Source organism: Takifugu flavidus, chromosome 1 (genome assembly GCF_003711565.1).
Source record: "Takifugu flavidus isolate HTHZ2018 chromosome 1, ASM371156v2, whole genome shotgun sequence".
In the NCBI taxonomy this organism is placed as follows: domain Eukaryota; kingdom Metazoa; phylum Chordata; class Actinopteri; order Tetraodontiformes; family Tetraodontidae; genus Takifugu; species Takifugu flavidus.
This window is the reverse complement of record NC_079520.1, coordinates 10,112,557-10,135,421: the sequence shown is the minus strand read 5'-3', so window position 1 is coordinate 10,135,421 and position 22,865 is coordinate 10,112,557. Positions and strand designations below refer to the sequence as shown.

At 46.8% G+C, this 22,865-nt stretch overlaps 2 protein-coding genes across 6 annotated transcripts in view; both read left to right on the top strand.

The window, feature by feature from the left end:
* LOC130514982 (FERM, ARHGEF and pleckstrin domain-containing protein 1-like) overlaps positions 1-10,679 on the top strand; it is a 33,574-nt gene extending 22,895 nt beyond the window's left edge. Inside the window, exons 14-27 of one of the 2 annotated variants that reach the window (XM_057015055.1) lie at positions 3,056-3,243; positions 3,377-3,466; positions 4,141-4,274; positions 4,968-5,049; positions 5,114-5,351; positions 5,645-5,775; positions 5,869-5,937; positions 6,203-6,292; positions 6,502-6,584; positions 7,280-7,392; positions 8,586-8,722; positions 9,054-9,161; positions 9,401-9,552; positions 9,629-10,679. In XM_057015055.1, coding sequence (XP_056871035.1) covers positions 3,056-3,243; positions 3,377-3,466; positions 4,141-4,274; positions 4,968-5,049; positions 5,114-5,351; positions 5,645-5,775; positions 5,869-5,937; positions 6,203-6,292; positions 6,502-6,584; positions 7,280-7,392; positions 8,586-8,722; positions 9,054-9,161; positions 9,401-9,552; positions 9,629-9,710 — 1,697 coding nt within the window. In that variant the 3' untranslated portion in view covers positions 9,711-10,679. Of the gene's footprint in view, positions 1-3,055; positions 3,244-3,376; positions 3,467-4,140; positions 4,275-4,967; positions 5,050-5,113; positions 5,352-5,644; positions 5,776-5,868; positions 5,938-6,202; positions 6,293-6,501; positions 6,585-7,279; positions 7,393-7,608; positions 7,773-8,585; positions 8,723-9,053; positions 9,162-9,400; positions 9,553-9,628 lie in introns of both variants that reach the window. The other variant, XM_057014985.1, reaches the window with a different exon arrangement.
* An 832-nt stretch (positions 10,680-11,511) lies between these two features.
* Positions 11,512-22,865, top strand: part of LOC130514501 (dedicator of cytokinesis protein 9-like) — a 52,463-nt gene continuing 41,109 nt past the window's right edge. For 3 of the 4 annotated variants that reach the window (XM_057014685.1, XM_057014280.1, XM_057014848.1), the window contains exon 1: positions 11,512-11,925. In XM_057014685.1, the coding sequence (XP_056870665.1) occupies positions 11,809-11,925 (117 nt within the window). In that variant the 5' untranslated portion in view covers positions 11,512-11,808. The remainder of the gene's footprint in view (positions 11,926-22,865) is intronic. The other variant, XM_057014606.1, reaches the window with a different exon arrangement.

The window sequence follows — 22,865 nt, the reverse complement described above, 5'->3', positions numbered from 1 at the left end:
AACAAGACCTCCGTAACAGAGAGAGGCACTGCAGCGGTCCCCTGACGCCCCCACAGCCCCGTTCAGGCACTGCAGCGCCTGCGCTGGATTCCTACAGTTATTCCGAACAGAACGGCTGCAGCTCTGCTCCCCTTCACTTGGACGACGGCCGCTCTTCTCCCCTCCCCACTCGCTCCTCTCGTTTTCAAAAGCTGCCCACGGCGCGTCCCCTCTCTGACACCAGCCCAAACCAGGGGGCATCCTCCAGAGGGCAGGAGAGCCGCCCCACCCTGAGTCGTGCCGAGCGTATGGCGGCTCTGGAACGCCGGATGTTGGCCAACGGGCTCTCGGCCCCGGGCAGGCCCAGAACCGGTCCCGGGCAGAAACGAAAAGGTCATCCTGGTGGCCCCCATGTGGGAGGGGTTCAAATGAATGACTGCTGCACCACCAGTGGGTCAGAGTCCAGTGAGTCGGAAGCAGAGTTTAACAGGGGCAGCAGTCCGCAGATGTCAGGGAATCCAGTGGAAACCAGTTTTGCCTCCTCCATCCCCAGGAGCAGGTTTTCCTTTGGCAGTCTCCAGCTGGACGAAGAGGAGGACGAGGAAGGATGCTATGTGCTCAGTGATGAGGAAGGGGGCCAAATTTTCAACTGTTAGTGCTCAAAGATTAGAAACGGAGGCTGTCGGAGGACAATTGTGTCTTTCCATCTGCTGAAATCACGCTTTCTGTGACCCCCTTAAAAAATCGTATCACAGGGGTTCTCATGTTTTTTGAGCGGATGTTTTTCCCGGAGCTCTGCAGAAATGACCCTGCGTAAGTGCCATGTGAGGATTTCACGCTGTATCAAATGTAAACTGCAGAGGATTGGCGGCTGCTTTTGTGCCAGTTTGTAACTTAAGACTGATTTGAGGAGAATGCGTTGGTAGAGTTCCACTCTTCCTCGTGCTTTGGAGCACAACCTCCTGCTTGGTTTGTTCTCTCCGTCCCCGATGCCTTATGGAATCCTATACACCGTGTTTTCTGTGAAAGTGATGGAAGTGTTAAAATTCTGCACGTGGCTGAGCATCCGTGCGCGTGCAACTGCAGCGCCAGTGCCGACACTGTAGGTGTTGATTGGTAAACATGTCATCTTGTTTGATTTATTGCATTGAATGCTGCAACTGCCATTTGGTGATCGTGAGAGTGGCTTGAAGCAACACGCGCTGAAGGGTTTGGTGGCGCTTTAAATTGTTTACTGCTAGCGTAGCTTAAAACTTTGCCACTATTTAGTGACAGTAATTATCCAGGAACGAAGACGCAGAGGTAGATCAGATCTGATCCGTGTTTCGGGGAAAGTTGTCAGCAATAAAACACTTGAGGAAGCATTAAGACTGTTTTTGGTGGTGGCGACACCCCCGCTGCAGCTGATGCTACAGTGGTTCTGACTGGACCAACAAACTGGGACCAGTTAGTCCATCCAATACTGCATGTTTTCTATCAACAAGCCACTTTTATCTATGTCACTTTTCTGTTCTTTTGCACTTTTTTCATGTTATTCTATCCCATATCACGTTTATGTTCTTTCTGTCTTCGTCTTTGTCCAGTGTAAGAATTCATCTGTCGGCATGAAAGTTTTTTGTTGATGTTTTTTTTTCTAAATCTCTGCATCTGCTCGTTTAAGCCCGTGGACATGAACCAGCGTTTCCCTCTCTGCACTGATCCAGCCTTGTTTATTTCCTCTGAAAAGATAGAAGAGAAGCACCTCAAACACAGCATCTCATAGGTCACTGTCTACTTTATTTTTCTAAATAATTCCTATTCCTATTCTTCTGTTATGCAAATTAGGCAACGTTGCCTCACAGCAGCAGTGTGAAAATCAAAATTCCAAAGGTTTCAAAAGACATTTCAAATCAATCAAAAGATCAGTATGCAGACATTTGGTCCATGTGCTTCCTGACAAGGAACAAAAATTGTGAATATTTCAAGGCAGCAAAAAAGATAGAACGGATCTAAGAAAGGTTGCATTCCTGTGTGGGCGTTGCTGGATCCCTGCAGCGTGAGGAAACCATCGCTCACAGACCTGCTGGACCAACTCTCAGCTGTCCAAATACTAAAAGGATTTCAGAGCAAAGTTTGGTCCATTTAACAGTTTAACTCTAAGATGAGTTTTAGGCTTTAGAGGGTTTGACAGGTCAGGGATTTGTGTGTGCCCTGCAGCGTGCGTTTGAACATGTTCCGCTCTGGTTAAACTCTGCAGAATGGGATGTTACAACTGACGAGGAACCTTCTGTCATTAATATCAAAAGTTCTCAAGCACTGAGTGCTTTCATGATCCTGCAAGCATGGAAAACCTTGAAAAGATCTGTCGACTACATGTGTGTAAGCATGAATTCACACCTCTGTTCTGACTCATCCACACCTTCACTCTTCCTCTTTCCCATCCCTCAACTCTCTCCTCACCTTTATGCTGCTTTTTTGGAGCCTCACTTCATCTCAACGGTGTATATTTTACTTTAGAGTCAATAAAGACCTTTATGAAGTGAGATTTACCTACTTGGGAGAGTTTACTGTTTATTATGGCTATGGGATGGATTACTGCGTAGTTGTGTAGTGTTGTAGAGTGTGTAGTGTTGTGTGTTGTGCCTGTGTGGTTCTCTCCTCTCGTAGTTAGCCTTTTCCTTGATCTTCCCTGCAGCTCTATACTTTTCCCTGTAGAGTAGGTATTAATCTTTCTCCTGGTTGTGTTGGTGCATTAAGCTCTTTATGTGTGTGTAACTGTGTGTGGACACACCAAGCATTAGCAGAGGTGGGCAGACTGCAGCCAGCGTCCAGTAAGTAAGACCACTGACTGTGCGTCAGTTTAGATGTCCTGACGGGAGATGCAGATTCTGGTTGATGCTGAGGTGAATGAGATCATCCACGTCACTTCAATGCATTTATTACCAGAGATCTACATTTATTTGCAGACATTTTCGGCACTTCTCTGACATTTAATACTTGGTACATGTTAAAGACTTGAAATAGGCGACTGTGAGTGTAGATCTGCTTCCCGTTTTCACATGTTTCACTCACTTTTTTGTTTCCCACCCTAACGTAGGAGCAGGGTCCAACAGTCCTTGCCTGTCTGCGTCCGCCTGTCACCCGCACGGCATGGTCAATGGGCAGAAGTCGCTAGAGTTGTGCGGCCACAGTCCAGACGGCAGGCAGCCGTCCCCGCTCACCAGCCCGCTTCTCAATGACGCCGGCAGCATCCGCACCGACGATGAGGATGAGGTCCGCAGGAAGGTGCGTGATCATTTTATTGAGCTCTTTAAGTGCTTCAAAGCCTCTTTTGTAACGCTTAAAATAGACTTTCTGTCATCTGCCGGATTTGAGCGTTGTCTGTGTTCTTATTTGAATTGTTTTGATCTTTCTCCAGAGGTTCCCCACAGACCAGGCCTACTTCATCGCCAAGGAGCTGCTAACCACAGAGCGGACCTACGTGAAGGACCTGGAGGTGGTGACAGTGGTAAGAGAAGATGGGATCCTCTCTCCAGCCTATTTGTTTGCTCCGGCTCTGTTCTCTGTGGAGAAAACATGAATCATTTGGTCATTTAGATTTGGCTGCATGCTCCCTTGTCCCTGTGATTTCATCGGCGTCGAGCATGTGGATGTAATGTAACAGGATATTAAAGGTCTCGTTGTGCTCCTTTAACATCCAATTGCGACGTCATTATCACAAGTCTGTCGCCATATGCACGGAGAGGCTGCAGCTTTATTCATAGCGTCATTTTAAAAGGGCTTTTCATGCATCTGATAAAGTTTGGGCTAGCTGATGTTCTTTTTTCAGCTGTGTGTGCTCTCCGTCTTCCCCTTATCTCCTCCCATACACTGCTGCGGCTGCTTATTTGAAGTGTAGACATCTGAGCAACAGCTGGTGCTGCTTCTTGTTGAAGCCCACTTCCTTCTATCACATCAGTGAAACAAAGCTCTCATCCGTGGGCCGTGGCCAAACACAGTCGACTTTGGTTTAGAGAACAAGAGCGAGACAAATGAATTGCCTTTTAAAAAAAAAAAAATTATAATTCATCCTTTCATTTAAATATATTTATACAACCAAAAAAGACAGGTTCCACATCACAGAGACCAGACAGTATTTTCAGTGGGTTGACTCTAAACCAAAATCTGCATTTGTGCTCTCAGTCGTTCCAGAACGCTGTAGGACAAGAGGAGGCGACTCCGGACTCTCTGAAGAAAAGCATCTTCTCCATCTTTGAGCCTCTGCACAAGTTCCACACAGGTTTTCTCAGGGAGGTGGAGCAGAGGCTGGCTCTGTGGTGAGGCTCTGGCGCTCTCTCTCCACACAAGACATGCGGTTGATAGTTCCAGCCTTTTCTAAGAAAATTTCACCTTTCATATTAAATTCAACCAGCACAAAAGGCTTTTTTTCCTCTTTGGATTTGACTATTGTGACCTCCGTACCGACATTGGGTTTTATGCCTTTTCTCTATTATTACAGACTAAAAACTTTCTTTATTCATCCCTGAGGGGAAATTCATCATTTATTACAGTCGATGATTAAACCAAGACTGAAAGTGCTATTAGAACTTGGGTCTTGAGACAAAGTACATGCAAATGAGTGTGCAGATGTTGTGGCTGTGTGTTTATATGCGTCTATCACAGAGACAAACCTCTGCTGTTAAATTCAGGCGAGGAAAGCTGTCTGTCAACACCGAAGTGCTTTAAAGAGTTGGACGGAATCCCTAAACTACTCAAATGTCCCAGATTTAGAAATCTGCTGAATGGATCCACCAATGACAGCTGATTAAAGCTGCAGCTTGTGTGGCAGAAAGGAGGGGAGCCCCCTGCTGGTGGATCACTTTATCACTGAATGACCAGCATTTACGATTGTCTGATTGTTGCGCATTAAGGGAAGCTCATCCGAATATTAAATTGTTTTGCTACCATGATTTATTATTCCTTCCATTATTTTATTTTTTGGGTGGGTTAACATTGTACTCGCCTTCCAGGGAAGGACGATCCAATGCTCACATTAAAGGAGATTCCCAGCGCATCGGTGATGTCATGCTGAAGAACCTCCAAGCCTTGAGGGTGAGGAACTGCTGCCATTAGTGATGGAGTCCTGCTCTTTAACTTTCACACTCTTTGTCCGTAGCCTCTGACGGTGAGCCTGCACAAACAGTCTGAAGCTCTGTTAGAGCTGGAGAAGGCGTGCAGGTCGTGCCCCCGCCTGGAGGACCTCTGCAGGGACTTTGAGCTGCAGAAGGTTTGCTACATCCCTCTGAATGTCTTCATCCTGCGGCCGTTGCATCGCCTCATCCACTACAAGCAGATCCTGGAGCGCCTGTGCAAACACTACCCAGCAACTCATGTGGATTTCAGGGACTGCAGAGGTACGACGCTCAGGGCAGCGGGAAGGACGGAACTGAGAGATGTTAAAGAGTTAAACGTCCTATGAAAGACGTTCATGTAAACAGGTCTGCGCATACATGGCCGGACCTGTTTATTTAAAAACGACAACAGAAACTACACAATGCAAATTTCAGCTTACCTTTTCTGGGTCTTATCAGGACTCAACAGACTTCATTCTGCTGCTGCTGCGGCTGTAACAGTGCAAATACCTGCAGGAACAGTTGTGTTGAGCAGCCCTTCTCCCATAATCTCTTTTGTCTGTTTGCTGTTGTAGCTGCTCTGGCAGACGTGTCAGAAGTGGTGGAGCAGCTCCAGGGGAGCCTAATCAAGATGGAGAATTTCCAGAAGCTTTTGGAGCTGAAGAAAGATTTGACAGGCATCGACAATCTCGTTGTCCCCGGTCGGGTGAGTTAAGGGATCGGCGGGACTTTCACCCATCCTGGTCCTGACAGACTGAAGCCTGATCGATGTTCCCCTCTCCTGCTCTGTCTTTCTCAGGAGTTCATCAGGTTGGGCTGCCTCAGCAAACTGTCTGGAAAAGGCCTGCAGCAAAGAATGTTTTTCCTGGTACCGCTGAGATGAGCTCATTTTGATAATCGAATCACTTCATTCAAGTGAAGACTAATCGGGCTTTTACTGTGTGATGACGTGCTGGGTTTACTGGAGCAGGGGGCAATACTCTGCCCAAAATGCAGCTTTGACTTGAATTTGACTTCTGCCTTTGAATTCATGCATTCATGCTTGAAACAGAAATCAGACTGAAGAACTGTCACTCTCTCTCGCTCTCTCTCTCTCTCTCTCTCTCTCTCTCTCTCTCGCTGCGTTCTGTCAGTTTAATGACGTCATTCTTTATACGAGTCGAGGGATGATGCCGACCAATCAGTTTAAAGTGCACGGGCAGCTACCTCTCCACGGCATGACAGTAAGTGCTGTGTCTCTCTGTTGAAGTGCTCTTAGCAGCTGTCACCAGTTTGCCTCCGCTGAACTGAACTGCTCCCCTCCTCAGCCGTTTTCCCTGGACCAACCCCCCCCCCCCCCCCCCATCATTTCCCTCCCTATTTTGGTCCACGCTGCCCCAGATCCCGCTGTTCTGTAATGTTTTTTCCGTGTCGGCCCATGTTCCTCTTGCAGATCAGAGAGAGCGAGGATGAGTGGGGCGTTCCACACGCCTTCACGCTGGTCGGCCAGCAGCAGTCGGTGGTGGTGGCGGCGAGGTAGGAGCAGCGATCCTCTGTGCACAGACACCTTGTACTTCAGCTGAAAATGACTGCAAAGTGGTTGCCTGAGTGCATTTATTCTGCCGCGCTGTTTCAGATGAGCGGAAGTTCTCTTTGATGTGCTGCGTGCTTTAAATAAAGTGTTCCTGTTAGGAGAAGAGACCAGCTTTTGTTGTTTTTTATATGCTTGGAATGTGGCTGTTTGTCACTGTGAGAATAAGAGAACAGGCTGGAGGCAGCGAGTGGGAAACTTTACTTCTGTGGTGTGTCACATGACCTGTGTTATCAACAGTGAGTCCAAGTCCACAACCAACAATAACGCACGTGATCTCACCAAAATAAACCACCCAAGTTTGGTTTTTATGAACATCAAACATTTTCTCGATGATTGCGAACAATCCATTTGATCATTTTAGTTAAAAATACCAGGGCGGATGTCAACTGACTAAAATGGTTTCACTGGTTTGACCTGCTATTAGCTGGAATATACAAAGTAGACGGTAGCAAAGACCTCTATTTTGACTGGAGACTTTCCGCTAAACTAATAAAAATAGGTTACTAAAGTGTTGTATTTTTAGTTTTGCTCTCTTTTAGTGGGTTTTATACCATTTGTCCTTGTTTCTCAAATAAAACCTGATGGTTATATTATCTTGTATTCTATCTGAATGTAATTGCTTGGTTTTGCACTCCAGCTCTCTGGCAGAGATGCAGAAGTGGATGGAGGACATCAGAGTGGCCATAGAGACGGCAAAAACCACCAACGGGCTCTCATCGGACCTTCTGACCAGCAGTCTGAGCGGAAGCAGTAAGTTAGAGCACAAATGAAAGCTGTACCTTACTGTCGTTTATACTCTCTTCCATGAAGTGGAAAACAAACAGACGATAAAGTAAGTGTCAAAATTTGGGATAAAAAGCGCTGGGATGGCAGCAACATGCAGCTAGGTCTGACCCCCCAATGACTGATTCTCGCCCTCATCACCCTCTGAATTCTTGAGCAGTAACGGCTTCCTGACTTTCCCAGAATGCCCCGAGGACTCCGCAGTGGAGGCGGAGTCTGAGGACGAGACGGCGGCGTCGCAGACCTCACTGGAGAGGCCCGCCCCTCACCGTGGTAACACCATGGTGCACGTGTGCTGGCACAGGAACACCAGTGTGTCCATGGTGGACTTTAGCGTAGCTGTGGAGGTACCAACCAAAGCCCGGCCCTGCTCCTCCCCTCCTGCCTCGCCGTGTCCTGTCGCTGTGTCCGATCCTCTGCTCTATCCTAAATCACCTGGGTTATCTTTGTGGAATCGGTATCCTCCTCTGCTGACCGGCTCGTGTTTAATCAGACGCACAAATTTAACTCTTTCCTTTCCAAACTCTGAGATGTAAGCTAGGATTTTGGAGCGTCCATATTTGTGTCTGAAGTTTGGGTTTCTGAACCCACAGACCAGCCGGTGCCACAGACGAGGCTCCGCTTGGCTCAGATTTCAGCCTCTGCATAAAATGTCTCATCCACACAAACTTAAACTCTTTATGCCTTTTTATTGCAAACCAATATTGGTGGCGTGAGTTTTTGCAGCTGCAGCGAGGATACCGTTTCTCGTGGCTTCCAGTAATGTCCCGATCTCCACACAGAACAATTTTTTCCTTCGTGGTCTTTTACTTTCTTCCCGATCTGAAATCTCCGACCATCTGTGAATATAAAGAGAAATAGAGCAGTACGTAGATGTGCGTAACGTCCTCATCTGACCCTAACACGGCGTATCCTGATCTGATCTAGCTCTGCTCTTCCTTCTGTAACGCTGTCTTCTTCACAGCCTTTTGCCTGGACACACCGTCACCCGTCTTTTTAAAATTTGATTTAATTTAATTTAGATTTTTTTCCAGCCTGCCACTGCATGCCTGTGTTTCACCTACTCAGTCTGTGTTTCTGTCCTTCCCTCCCTGTCTGTTGTTTCTCTTTCTCTCTCCTCCTCCCACCTCACCACGCGTCTGTGCGTTGCTCCACGGTAGAGGACCCTAGTCCAGTCAGGGGGAATAAGGCCCCCCTGCTGGGGCCCCCCAGTGGCCAGGGAGCAGTGCCTCTGTCTGTAATCTGCTGGTACCGTGTTCAGAGCCTCTCCTTTAGTGAATCCTGCAGGAGTGTCGAGGTAAAGGAGAGGCCCTGTGTTTACAGACAGCATGTACACGTGGGGCCTCAAACATTTAAGATTAATAATACTTGAGTCAGTTTTATCCTTAAAAACAGGAAATGAAATTTATTGTCCAAGCTCCAACTGTAGAACATTGTATGTGATAAAGGGGCTGTTAAAGTAAGGCTAGAATGTCATCACAATTTGGTTGGAGTTGAATAAACCTTTTTAAAATACCACACACAGGACTACTGACAGTCACATACAGGATATCCACAGTAACATCTGTTTACATCTGTTTAAACGGGCCTTTCTGCGTGGAACTCACGGTTTTTCTCCGTCTTTGTAGAATCAGCTGTCGGGAAACTTGCTGAGGAAGTTCAAAAACAGCAACGGCTGGCAGAAGCTGTGGGTGGTCTTCACCAACTTCAGCCTGTTCTTCTACAAGTCCCACCAGGTGAGACCGTCGGCCATGTTTGTCCAGCGAGCGTTTACCCTCCTCTGGGATCAGACGGGTCGCAGCTCAGTGTAGAATGTCAAATGTTTGTGCCATAATCCGAGTTTCCAGACGGTTTCTGCTCTGAATTCTCCTCTTAACAGATTTTATTTGGCCGCTATTGTGTTTGAGACTTTCACAGTTTTACAGTAAAACAAATGAGGTATTAGTGGCTGACACCAAACCTGCGTCCCCTGCAGGATGATTACCCCCTGGCCAGCCTTCCTCTGCTGGGTTACTCTGTCAGCGTTCCCTCAGACTCCGAGAACATCCACAAGGACTACGTCTTCAAGCTGCATTTCAAGTCCCACATCTACTACTTCCGATCGGAGAGTGAATACACGTTTGAGAGGTACCGATGTCTTGAGTGACCTGTGATGCTGCGTTCTGGGCGTCGGAGGGTTAATGAAGGTTTTTTTTGCCTGCAGGTGGATGGAGGTCATCCGCAGCGCCACTCTCAGCTCCAGCGGAGCTCGAGGCCCGAGCAACAAAGAGTCTCGGCCTCACTGAGTAGGATCTCCTCGTCTCGGGTCCTGTCCTGATGGACTCTGTTTTTCTTTTCTACACATACGTGGAACATTTGTACATGTGGCCATGCACATATGGTGCTTTTTTTAAACACTTTAATGGTGACACGTCCGCTGGTTTCGACTACATTTTTGGCTCTTTTTACTCCCAACTCTGAAACGTCTTTTTAAGGATGTCATTTTATACTCTTTTCTAACAGTGTCGGCTACTTCCTGTCTATTTTTACATTATGTCATTGGTTGTCTTTAACTGCAGGGCCATATTGAGATCCAGTGTTCTGTCCTTGGTGGTTTAGCTCTCACCACATTGTCATGGCTTTTGTTTTTTTATTCATTACTCGCTGAATTTATTGAAGACTGCTGCTTTGAAAATGTCCTGCAACTTTAGTGCCAAACTGATTTATACTGTATCAGTGTCTGAAAGTATTTTAATGCTATTTTGCTTCCACGGGGATGCATAACCATGAAAAATGTCAAAACTGTTAAACAGGCAACCCTTTAAATATTATTAACACTCTACATATTTTGGTCAGCACAATGTGTTGTTAAAAAAAAAGCAAATCTGAAAGAATTTCCTTGGAATAGTCACAGTTTGGTCAGGTGAAGCTGCCGTTTCCGGTAAATATTCAATTTCTATTTTATTTGTTGTACGAAAACACCTCAGACTACTTTAAAATGTGACATTCATAATCGCTGTATTGGGGGGGAGGGAGTGTGAAAGCTTTAAAGATGGTGTGTGTGAAGCAAAGAAGAAACTTTCAGTTCTGGCAGAGCTCAACTGCCAAATTCTTTTTATGGGTCAAAATGAATGGAAATATGCATTTGACAGGATTTTTGCAGTGAAGTGTAATTAAATGGAAAAACTTCAGTTCTGACTTGGAACTGCAGCCATTTTTCCCAGACAGACGGAGAGCTCTTTGGAAATGAAAGCAATAAAACGTCATATTTCAGACCTGGTTCGCCATTACTCTCGATGGAAAGTAGTAGTGGCAGCAGCATCTTCATTTATGATGGTTGTGCAACTTGGTGTGCGATTCCAACTCTTACCAGCAGATGGAGCAATTGATCCAGTTTTTAACAGCAGCGCATCCTCCGCATGTATCGCTAGGGGGCACTCGCGGAACATTGCGATCAACATTAGAAACAATAGGGCCCTGGATATTTAACCAGTGGTTATGAGACCAAAAGTGAAAATAAATGGTTCAAAAACCTTTGACTTTAATAGTTAAGTAGAAAAGCAACACACTCGGTCGGAAAGTATACCATATGTAATTTTCGGGTACTTAATAACTACATATAATAATTTTGGTATGCATACAGGCATGATGAAAACAGAAGAAACATCTATAATATTTTGATATCTTTAGAAACATCAGCCTCGTTATGTGTGCTGTATATTGAGCTTTTGGTCCTACTCTTACCCATTAAAGAGGTTTTGGGGTATCACTCTCAGCCAGTATAACAACTATGACACCAAGGATGTGTAATGACTCGTCCAAAGGCTTTCCTATAATTAAAGTATAATTCTCAGGATGCTTGTCCAGGTGGCACAGAGCCACGGATGCTCAACAAACATTTCAAGATATGTGATTTAGATCTTTTAGATCCATTTTTTAAACTAAGTTTTTAATGGCAAAATGAAACCATTAACTCGGTCGCCAATTCAACCTGTGGCTAGTAGTCCAAAGTCCGGGCCCCGCAGCTATCGCGCACGCAGCAGTGGGCCGGCCTCTTTACCGGTGATGGGCGGAGTGCGCCGACAACGCAACCAGATTATCCACCTCCTGTGTGTAGCTGGGCGGCCAATGAAACCCCTCTCGTCGGAGACTCCATTCTGACAACAGTAAATCGTATGGAAGGAGGCAGCGCGTTGAGTTTTGGCCACACGTGTTAACTTAGTGGAAAGGAGAAAAGTATGAGACGGATAGGTGCGAACCAACTCATAGGTGCGGCGCAACACAACTCGGCTTTGAAGTGCCCACTGGGGATCGGAGACACGACTGAAGCGGTGATGATTCTCCTATAAACTGTGTTGACAATCGTGGATTTGAAGGCTCATTGATGCGAAGAGGTGCGCCACAATGGCTACTCCAGCGCACCAGGAGACCCGGAGGTTTACGCGGGGGTTGGGTAAACCTGGCACGGCGGCCGAGCTCAGGCAGAGCGTCTCAGAAGTGGTCAGGACGTCAGTTCTGGTTGTAAGTACACTGTTAACCCTCCCATTCCCCCTCCGGAGCCTTCTCCTGTCTAATAAATCTTCGTAGACTTGCTTTTACGCACATTTTCAGCTGACCTGCGAGCACCTGCAGGATTTACGGGTGAGCTCTTTAGAGTGCGTGACCCTGATACGCAGACGAGGAGAAGAGGTCGTGAAAGAATAAATGAAGACGGTTTGACCCCTTGTTTAAAAGTGTGATTGGGACCGCTGGAGCATGTAAATCTGCGCGCGAGTGCGGGATTAAACCGTTGTAATCAGTGTATGGTAATACACAAGAACACCTTTGCTGTGGCTTGTTTCCTGCTTGCTGTCCTTAATCATTTGCTGATGGAGGCATTTTCTACAGTTGACATTGTACCTCCTCACCAGGGAAAGCATTTGGCATCACTTTCCTTCCTCAGACACGTGAAAAGTGTCCAGTGGCAGTGACCTAACGCTGAATTTGACCACCCCCTTTTTCTCCTTGGACCATCTGTGATGAGCACCTCCTCTGGTGTCTGTTTCCACGGCGCTCAGGAGATACGGAACAATACGACTTTGCCCCTTTGTTTGTGTCTCTGCCCTGTTTGTGTCCGATTGTTCCAGCTTTCCTGGAAGATATCGCTAGGTAACAGAAACAGACACCATCCAGGCTCTCTGTCAGGGAAATGGAATCCTGAGTCAGGATCCCAGCCATCCAACCACACCTTTGTATTATTTATTCACTTTTCCCTCTGCCAGAAAGGCCTGAGGGAGGCGAGCAGATACAGATACAAGAATGCATGTTGGGAAACCGACATGGCCGAGGAAGACTTGTGGGAACTCTGCAGGGCACATGTTCAGTCCGTGCTCTGCTTCCATAAGCGACGAATGCTTTAAAAGACTCCACGGCAACTGAAGTTCCTGAGGGATGATGGAAGCTCCAGCTGCAGACCAGCGGCAGAAGGAGCAGAAAAGGCGGGTCCTCACACCAGCCATTCCCAAAAACAGTTGATAAAAGTGGACTCTGAGTGTTTCACCAGAGCTTCTGGTCCAGGTCTAACCCGGGTCTAACTTTAACCCCTCTATGACACAAACGACCTCCTGGCAACGGCGAGGAGAGAACGCACGGCCGTCATCTCTCAGTGGGAGGAGAATGCGAACGCACACAGGACGACTGTCCTCCCAGATTGTAATTAATTCCTCCGTGAGGCCTTTAAATACTGTGGCCGGAACAAAGAGGTGATTGTGGTTGTGGTCGCCCATTGAGGTGCGGGGACCTTGTTCTTTTGGAACCCTGTTTATTTAGGATATAACCTGTGGCGTACACGTGCGCCTCCTCCTCTCATCTCTGTAGGATCCGGTGCACGACCCTGCCTCTCCCAAACACTTGTGTATTTTCACGAAGGCCCACGCTGGCTTCAGTCCTGTCTTTGTTTATTGTCGGAGAGGCCAGCTGAGCCATCCCTCTGTTCCCGCACACTTCAGGCAGCCTGCCGACACCAGGTCCATGCGGACACCATGTCCACCATGTCCACCATGTCCACCGGGCTGTTTCCAGAGCTTTTGGAGGGTTTTCTTTAAGCGTCATTCATGTAAAAACGTGCGTCAATGACAGCCGGAAATGTTTAGTGAGTGTGTGGAGCAGCCGGGGGGGGTGGTTGTGTAATTGTGATCAATAGTCCTAACCGCCTGGTGCCTGATGCCGACATACTCGGATCCCCGGTTGTTCATGCTGTGTGCCTGAGGCGCAGATGGGCGTCATGACGTAGGAGTGATCCCGTCAGTGGCCAGAACACACGGCTGACGCACTGAAGCGCCAGAGGGAGAGAGCGGTGGTCACGCGTGATCCCATCACTCCCTCTTGTTATTGACACTATCAAAATGGCTGATGGATCATGTAGATGATCCATTGGTTGTCAGAAAAGGTTGGTTTTTTTCCCTGACTGCCTTGAATGTATCACATCACAGTGAGATGTTCCAGCAGCGTGATGGCTCTAACCTTCCCTCCCTCTCCCTCGCTCCCCCCCTCTCTGGTTGGATGGCTGGGATCCGGACTCCCTCTCTCTGTTCATTGTTTAAAGTTCCTGACGCGCTTTTCTTCCACCCTCAGTTTTGACGGAACACGTTCATCCTGTGCGCTAAAGTCGTGTCCTCTCACGCCGGCCTGTTAGTCACGTCCGGACTTCAGTAGCTCGGAGACGCCGTTTCAGGGCTGAGATTGGGCAACAGAGAGCAGCGACGCCGTGAGCAAAGTGTCCGAAAGTGTGAGCTGCTTGTGTTTGGAGCAGCTCTAGAAGATTACTGGCCTGGTCGGTGGTTGCAGGACGTAATCAGCTTGACCTCCGTCTGTCTCCCTGTCCTTCTGTCTGTCAGGGCTGATGGACATTAGGCCAGGGGGGTGCATACATTGCCTCTGTTGCTGTGTGGTTGAACAGTCCTCCAGGGGGTAGAGCAGATTAGTTCTCTGAACTAGTCAATATTTCATGAAGCCACTCTAGTAACCAGTGCTCCCATTAAGAAACCGTTTAGATTACACATAAGAATTTACTGTCTAACTCCTTAATCTGCCTGAGCTTGTCAGTGTGTTCTACGTTCACCTGCATTCTTATGGGGGCACATTTGACGTAGCAGGAGCCCAGCGTGCCACAGCTGGCAGCAAGATGGTCGTCCAGGAGGAGGTGCCGACCCGTTCAGGACCCAGACACCCGTCAGCTGGCGCAGTGGCTGCAGTTTTGAACTCTAAACTCCAATGGAACGGGAACGTTAAGACTCCACAATCTGAGGACTGATGCGCGCTTGTTCAGGCTGCCCGCATGCGTTGGGGCACGACTTGTTGGCACCTGGCTTAGAAACAGAAACCAGATTTGCCACTCTGCAATTGCAAGTTTGAGTGGAAACTCTGAGAGGACGCCGCGACGGCGACGACGGCTGTTCGAATCTGAACTGCAGCTCGCCGAACGCTGCCGCGGCAGAGCAACACAGCAGATCCAAGGAGCAGACGGAATTGGATCCATATTGAGTCCGAAGGAGGGATTTGGATCGCGCTTATCTCTGAACGCCGTTTCTATGTTTTTTGAAAACAAAGATTTGATTTGTTGTCACACGCCCTCATCGAATTGGATGTTGTTACGTAATTGTTGCTTTTCGCGTTGCCAGATCCATTACACACACACACACACACGCACGCAGCTCCGCTTGCTCAGCAGGATGAACACACTTGTTCTATTTTTTTGGTCTAAAAAACCAGATGAACACCCAGTGCCACCATGAGCAGAATTTTTCCGTCCCGCCTGCCTCAACAGGAAGTATCCGTGTTTTCCTCTCCCACACTCACACTTTTTTTTTAGTGCGTCCGCAAGGTTGTCCTTTCCTAGACAGAGCAGTTTTCCTGCCGCTGTGTTTGGTTCGAGCAGATGTTTCGTGCAGGGCTCGCTGCTAAGCTGCCCACTTTGTCAGAGTGTTCCTCCTGATAGGGCTGTTTTTGGAGGTTACCATAACAGAGGCCTGCTGATGAAGAGCCTGCTCACACTGTTTTCCTCAGAGCAAAGTGGGAGACGTGTTTACACTCTCCAGAACATATTTAGGTCTTGTCTTGGCTTTTAGCTGCTGGTTGAGCTCCGTCACTGAAGACCTGTTCAAACCTCTCCTTTGACCATTTAGTGCAGCCAAAATCAAATCTCCTGCGATCACAGATTACTTCCTGCTTTGGAGATAGATTATCATCAAGGGCTCAGCAATCAAATGTCCATCCTGGAGACTATTAGGGTTGCTATTTTTGAGTCGGCAGCTGTGGAGGATGCGCTGATCACTGTTCATTTTTCCTCTGTGCTGATACTGGATTTAATCCAGTTTGCTTTTCTCTGTAAACTGTAAACTCTGTAAATCTGGCAGCATCATCTGTGGCCATCAACAGACCGCCTCTGGATGAACTGCTGTGTGAAAGAGTGCAGCCTTTTATGAATGTGGGATTCTCTGAGTAGAGTAGAGTTTCTATTTTGATGGGAGGAACTACTTGTAGTTCTTAGGACTGTTTAGCCGCGCTAACCATTTCCCACCCAGGAATGATGTTGGTTAACGCCTTCATACTAGCAGCTATCAGTGATGTCAGGGCACCAGAATTAAAACAACCGCATGCCTGAAACGGCTGCGTCCACTTCCTTGGAAAGGCTGCTTGTGCAGTTAGTGGATTCAGGTTTCAAACCTTTCAGGACCATCAGCAGCACTGGGCTCTCTAGCTAACAACCCATAACATAACAAGCCTGGAAAAGATACCATCCCTCATACTCACCAGTTGGTATCATGGACTTTCTGCTTTAAGTTTGAATATTAATTTTTTTCCTTCGGGTAATTGTAACCTTGGTGAGTTTAATATCTTACTAATCATTTAGGGTCAGTTTTAAGACCTTTAAATCTGAGATCGCTGTTACATCTGGACTTTGTGCTTCAGTTTATGAGCCAATAGTAGCTGTCAGCAAATCAGGCCAAAAGCTTTAAACAGCAATGATAGAGTTTAATGAAGAGGTTTCAGTTTCTAGATGAAGGAAGACACTTTAATGTTGCGTTGTGTGAAGATGGAATGTCTAATTAATGGCCGTTTTCTACTTAAATGAAAATAATTTAGTGAAAGTCTTATATTTGTTGCAAGTTTAATTATTACTATATATCAAAGTAAATCATTAACATCAAATAAGCGAAGCAAATAACAGATCATTTAAAAAACAATAAACTGCATATCTTAATCCTAAATCACAACATGGTGAAAATGATTTATTAAGAATGATGATAGTTCTTGATTGAAAACATTACATGCAGCTCATCAGTTTTAGACCGTGTCGTGTGCGCAAGTTCTATCCATCAAGTCAAATTCTGTCACATGCAAACACACAGCACACACACACACACACACACACACACCACACCACACACACACACACACACGCCTGTACATCTGCTGGGATTAAATCTGCCTCCAACAGTCACATGAATGGGATCACAAACGGGCCTTTACACGGTCCCACCCACACATGAGACATGTGAAAGACCAGATTTCTGTATATGAATTGAAGGTGGGTGGCGTTCAGCCCCCCGCTAGCAGGAGGCCGACCACAGTCTTGGTCCGTGTCACACGTCAAAGGCAGCATATTTGCCGAACACGTGTGTAGCAGCTGACACGCTAAGATCATTGGATTAAGCCCTGAGAAACACATGGCACTGAGAGGGATGTTTTATGGCTAATGTTGCTAAACGCTCGTCTTCATCCTTCACCGTTAACGTGCGTGCGCACTGTTGTGCACACTACTGTGTTCTAACCAGAGCTAATGTTTGGTTAAATGTAAGAAAACAGCGCGTGTGGTGTTCCAGGCACCTGCTTGCTTTACAATGCGCTCACTTTGTTAGTGGTTGAGCTCCTGGCATTCGTGTTAAACAACCCGGTCTCGGTCCGTTAATCTGCTCTGCTCACTGGACTTGTCCCCGTCCCTCTGACCGCTTTGACATTGCCGCATTGTGGTCAATGACCTCTCATTCACTCTCGCCACCAGGATCACACTAGGATCTGGATGTCGGATGTGGTGCAACACACACGGATGGATTAGCAAGTGATTAGCCCACACAAAAGCTTGTTTCCTGTGAGATTACACTTGCCAATAAGGCAAACATAGGAACAAATAAATAATTGGAAGGGATTTTCCTTGATGGTGCTGTGATTTAAGTTGTTTTATGAAGCTCCCGCTTTGTTGACAGCTATCATTGCTGTAAAGATGAAAGTAAAAGTTACTAAGATTGTCTTAGCTCTTCTGGTAATTCCCAGAAAATTTTATTCACTTGTTTGTCTTACGGCCATTAAACCCAAAAAGAAGTGGCTTGGTTTTTGTATACAAGCCGTTCTTTATTAGTTGACCCCTCACTAGGGTAGCTCTATCTTTCCCACAATGCATGCTGTTCGCTTTATTAAAGTCACAGCGCTCAAGCTTTTCGTCTTGTGCACTGCACGTTTTGTTGGGTGGACCTGCCACGGCCAGAAGGGATAAACTCTAATGACGTTTTTCTGTACCGGAGCTGCTGCATTGTTGGAATTCTTCTCTGTGACACACTCAGTAGGCCTGTTGGGTGGGGGGGGGAGGGGCACAGGACCTAAGCTAGGCGGGTTTAAGGGCGGAGCCTGAGTAAGACGCTTCAGTCTGAAAGTACTGAGATGACTTAATAAATATCAGTGCTTTTAAAATGATTGTTGTTCTCCTTTTTTTGGTTTGCTCCTTGTTTTTCCGCGGCTCAGCGTTAAGACGGTGGCTGCAGAGTCTGCCCCGTGTGCCTGGTTGCAGCCTTCATGGATAAACAAAGTCAGCTGTGTGGTGTTTGTGGAGGAGCGGACGTGTGCCTGCTCACAATCTTCTGCGACGGGCAGGGAACAAACTAATGCGGGACCCTCTGGCCTGGACACAGCGCTCGTATGTTGTTGTAAAAGTGAGCACCCTGCGAGGTGTTGGGCAGGATATCGATAAACAGCTCAGGATGCTTCACTTAATCTGCTCCTGGTGCTTCTGCTCGGTGTTTACCGAGGTAGCCACTGACACCACCCCCACTCGGGGGATTTTTACACTTCCTGTGGCATCGTTTGTCTTCCTCCGCTCACCTTTTGGACTGCGGCGTGACTGGGTTTCACTATCATGGCTGTCGATCAGCGATTCTGTATCTGAAGCAGCTTAAGGGTTTGGTGCGATATTTATCTGATCTGAGAGGTGAGCTCAGGCTGACAAGGTAGCCTAACCAGCCTACTCATGGCCAGTTTCTGCACCCAAACCTTTGTTAAAGAGAGCTGCATCCTAAAGTGTTTCCCCCTGTCAGGAAGGATGGGGGCCTCTGGGTGGGTAAGCTGTGCCAACAAACCACAGTGGGAAGAAGGGTGTGTGTGACATTCTTGGGTATTTGAAGCTGACAGATTCCAAACTGATTTTTCTCTCAGAACCAGGCAGTTATTGGGAGGAAAGCTGTTTGGGGTCTGCCCGAGGAGGGGTAATGCCGGTGGCACTGTAGCGATGCAGGTGCACGGACATGCGTTCATCTCCTCCTCCATCCTCCTGTTTCCCTTCATTGTCAGGCCTGCTTTCTACACCAGGCTCAAGAGGATTTCCACTGATTACAAACAAAGAGCAAACCAGATTAGCTGATCCTTAAAGGATCCCCGGGAACCCTCTCCCCACCCTTCTCCCTGCCACATGTCATGGTGAACATAGAAAGGATAATACATGTCTGGAAGCACCCCCCTGCTCAAAAGTGTCTGTTGATTGTGCTTTAAATGCTCAACTTTCACATTAAATCCTGACTCATGCTGTGAGATTAGCTTGTAAAGTTTAACCGTCCCTCTCACGCCATCACACATTGCTCTGATGCTGACAGTGAAGAAACTATTTGGTCGTCCAAATGGGAAACTGGCTGAGATTAATGGTTAACGCTAGCGTTTTTAAAATAAAACGAGTACATAATGGGTAATATGTTGGTGACTTTACCATTCGTCATCTCCGGAATAGAATCCCTTACATTACTTGAGCAAATGTTTCTTTTCCTCACTGACCGATGTGTCACTGAATCAGCAGGGAATTTTTTCTGGCCTTTAAAACAAAACCGGAATATAACCTGTTGTTCTTGCGGTGACATCATACCAGGCCAGTGTGGGCTTGTTTCAGGATTTCCCCAATTCCATGTTGCATGTCATGGCGTGACCATGACGGCAGCCCATCACCCCAAATGTTCCTCTGTGCACTGGCCACTGAGGGTGGGAGAAGGTTGCTCAAATAAACATTTGATGACGTGCTGTGATTTGCTACTTTTCATTAGGGTTAGGGTGACACTTTCACACTATAAACTGTCCAGGAGCTGTTCAGCATGACTCATGAAGTTATTTTAGAACATGGTTTCTTATTGAAATGTTTTTAATGGCACATGAGGTCGTACCAGAGTACATTCTGGTTATTTTTGGTGTTGTTTTTGCTTGGTGTAATTGTATTTATCGCCTCTAGAGGCCAGTATAAGCATTCGTTTACTTATTTTTGCACTTTTCACCTCAGAAGAGATGTAAGTGTATGTGGAGATGGACATCAATGAACTATCTCAGCAGAAATGTGTTTTACTGTATATAATATTTTATTCTGAGGCTTTTTTCTTCATCCCTGTTTCTTTCCCTGAGTCTGTGTTTTTAAGTGTTTTTCTCAGTTCTCATAGCTGGAGTGGGCACGAGATTACTCTGTGTTGTGTACACTGACAAGAAAAACCTCACTGGCAGAGGAACACCAGTAACTTCAGGCCTCTCCTGGGATTTGACCTAACATCAGATTATCTCTGTTGCTCCGGTTGTGACAGCTTGGTAGAAACTATCAAGTTTAATCTTCATTTTGATGTAAAAGTCATTTATTGAACTTGGGAAAGATGGAGGGTGTGAGCATCCATGCACCTAATGGTTGTTTAACCATCTTTCTTCCCCTTGTAACACCCCACACCCCCCACTACAAAGAGCAGGAAGCTGTACCCCTCAGGATAATAGGTTATAGTCTTTTCCTGGGATAAATAAACCATTCCAAAATACCAGAGGGAAGAGGATGTGGGCTCTCTCATATTTGGTTTGTACCATTTTAAGAGGGACAGGATAACCTTGTATCAACCTCAGGTCAAAGAGAGGCTTGAGTTTCATCCGTGCACATGTGGTTGGAGGGTCAAAAATGTTCAAATTGCAACGAAGCAGGTCACAGAGGACAAAATCCACTCGCACATTCCATCACAGCAGGCCGATTTGCTGTCGTGAGTCAGGTAACTTTGAGGGTTGGACGTAAACCAGCCTGCATTCCAGGTCTATCTCTTCCGGGTCACCCACCTACATGTTCACCCCCAGGACAGCGCATGCCCACTTTACTTTCTCAAACTTTAATGATTAAGTCATTGAATTTTCCTTTCTGAAGAAGAAGCACCGTGCGTTTCTGTAAAGCCTCTCCGGGGTCGGTCGGCATTTTGTTTAGCCTGCAGGAAAATGTCACTTCTTCCATTTGTGCTCTAAGCTTTAAAGGAGGAGGGCTTCAGAGGGTTCTGTGGGTTTGATTGAGTTTGGAGGACAGTAGGCAGCGAGGGGCAGCTTTGTTTTGACAGCCTTCAGACGCAGATCAGCAGGAAACAGCCACTTCCTTCTCTGACTCCCTGGAGATCTCCATTTGGGAGCCAGCCTGTGTTATCTGCCCAGTACCGCTGGACATATGCACGGTGTCACCAAGGGCCACCACATCATGACCCCCCTCCCTAACCAACTTTTCTGAAGCACGGATCCCAAAACAATCATGGATACACAAACGCGGCTGCGACCTTGACCTTTCCTCTAGTGAGGTTCCTCAGATTGTATACCAGCTCCTCCAAAACTCCCCTCCTCTTCTGAATCTCTCAGAGATGTTGTTCCAATTTGGGACTGTCCACTCCTTAGCGTGACCTGGCAGAATTGATGTTGTGCTTTTTCCATCCATATGTCTTTGATTTTAGGTTGCTGAAGGACTGAAACATGTAAACCAGGGTTCTTTGATGATGGCTCTTCTAAACCCTTAAAAGAATCAGATCTGGTGTGAAGTCATCTGATTATGCCCAGTTAGTGCCGTGTAAACAGGCCCAGTGTAACAATCTTAAAAATCCTTTGGGCAAATCTGATAAAGAATATACCCCTCCCATCCTCGGGGTTGTATTCTGCTAAACCCCGTGTGAACATGCTGCTGCAGCATCAGTGATCTCCACAGGTACTTGCAGTCAACAGCATCCCAGCACTGGCTCTTATCTTCAGTGAACCTGCTTCAGATCTGAGCAGAACCACAGCTTGAGCCACTCTGCCACAGCACCCCTGCTGGAGTCTGTGGAAACCAGCCTGCAGATGTCAGCTTTACTTTCATTTCGTACAAACATATGAAGAGACAGATCCAGAACAAGATCCCGATGACTCAGCACACTGAATAATTTATGACCATTACAGTACGGTAAACTACATTGACCTGCCATACCATTATGACCTTAAGTGCAACAAATCACATTATCTTGTCAAAATGGTTCCTCGGTAGGTACTTGTGCTCAGTGTAATGTGTGTGAGATGGTCCAAGGGTCAGTGTTTGGATACTTGGGTCATAACTGTGGGCTGCGACCATCAAAACTCCCCCACTGACGACTGGAGGAAGGTGTTCTGGTCTGCTGAGCAGATAAAACGCTGCAACTGTTAGCGCCTGTTTTGGATCCAAGGCCATCAGCTGGATCGTTCAGCCGGAATATATTAAATATGTTTTAATAATATTTTTGAGGCTATGGCTATTGCGAGCACCATCTGCACCACAGCAGCGTTGTGAGATCCTCACGCCAGTGTGTTACAGGCTAAACAGTAGCACGGTGCAGCGAACACGTTCTTACACGCTAAAAAGAATGCTAGTCCTCAGGGCCAAAGATTCCTCTAGCTGTGACGCCTAAAACGATGTCAGAGCGGAGGTTTTCTCACTCTTGCTCTTGTGATGCCCACTTATTTCTCAATATTTAGGGGTCTGCTTGTGGATAAACATAGATATTTTAAACTGAGTGGAATTCTGACATTTTAATACTTCAGACATTATCCAAAAAGAGACAGTAAACAACTTGCTGGCATAGCCTAAAAAGAGGATTTATGGCTGTGGTTTTGCCAGTTTTACGCTAGATTGCTTCTTGTTATTCCATATAGTAAATCCTTCTTAGCGGCGGCTGGGGAAAAGAAACTAGTTTGTAGGTGTGAGAGAGCTAAAACCCAATCAGGAGCTGTATTTCCTCACAGCTCAGGGGGCAATAATCAAACTCCTCTCTCTGCCCCTACATTCACATCCTCTCTCCTCCCTTCTCTCAAACCCCTAAACTACAGCTGCGTGTGTCATCGTACCCTCAAAATGTAGTTCAGTGTGTCAAGCCCCACTGAAATATTAACAGGGC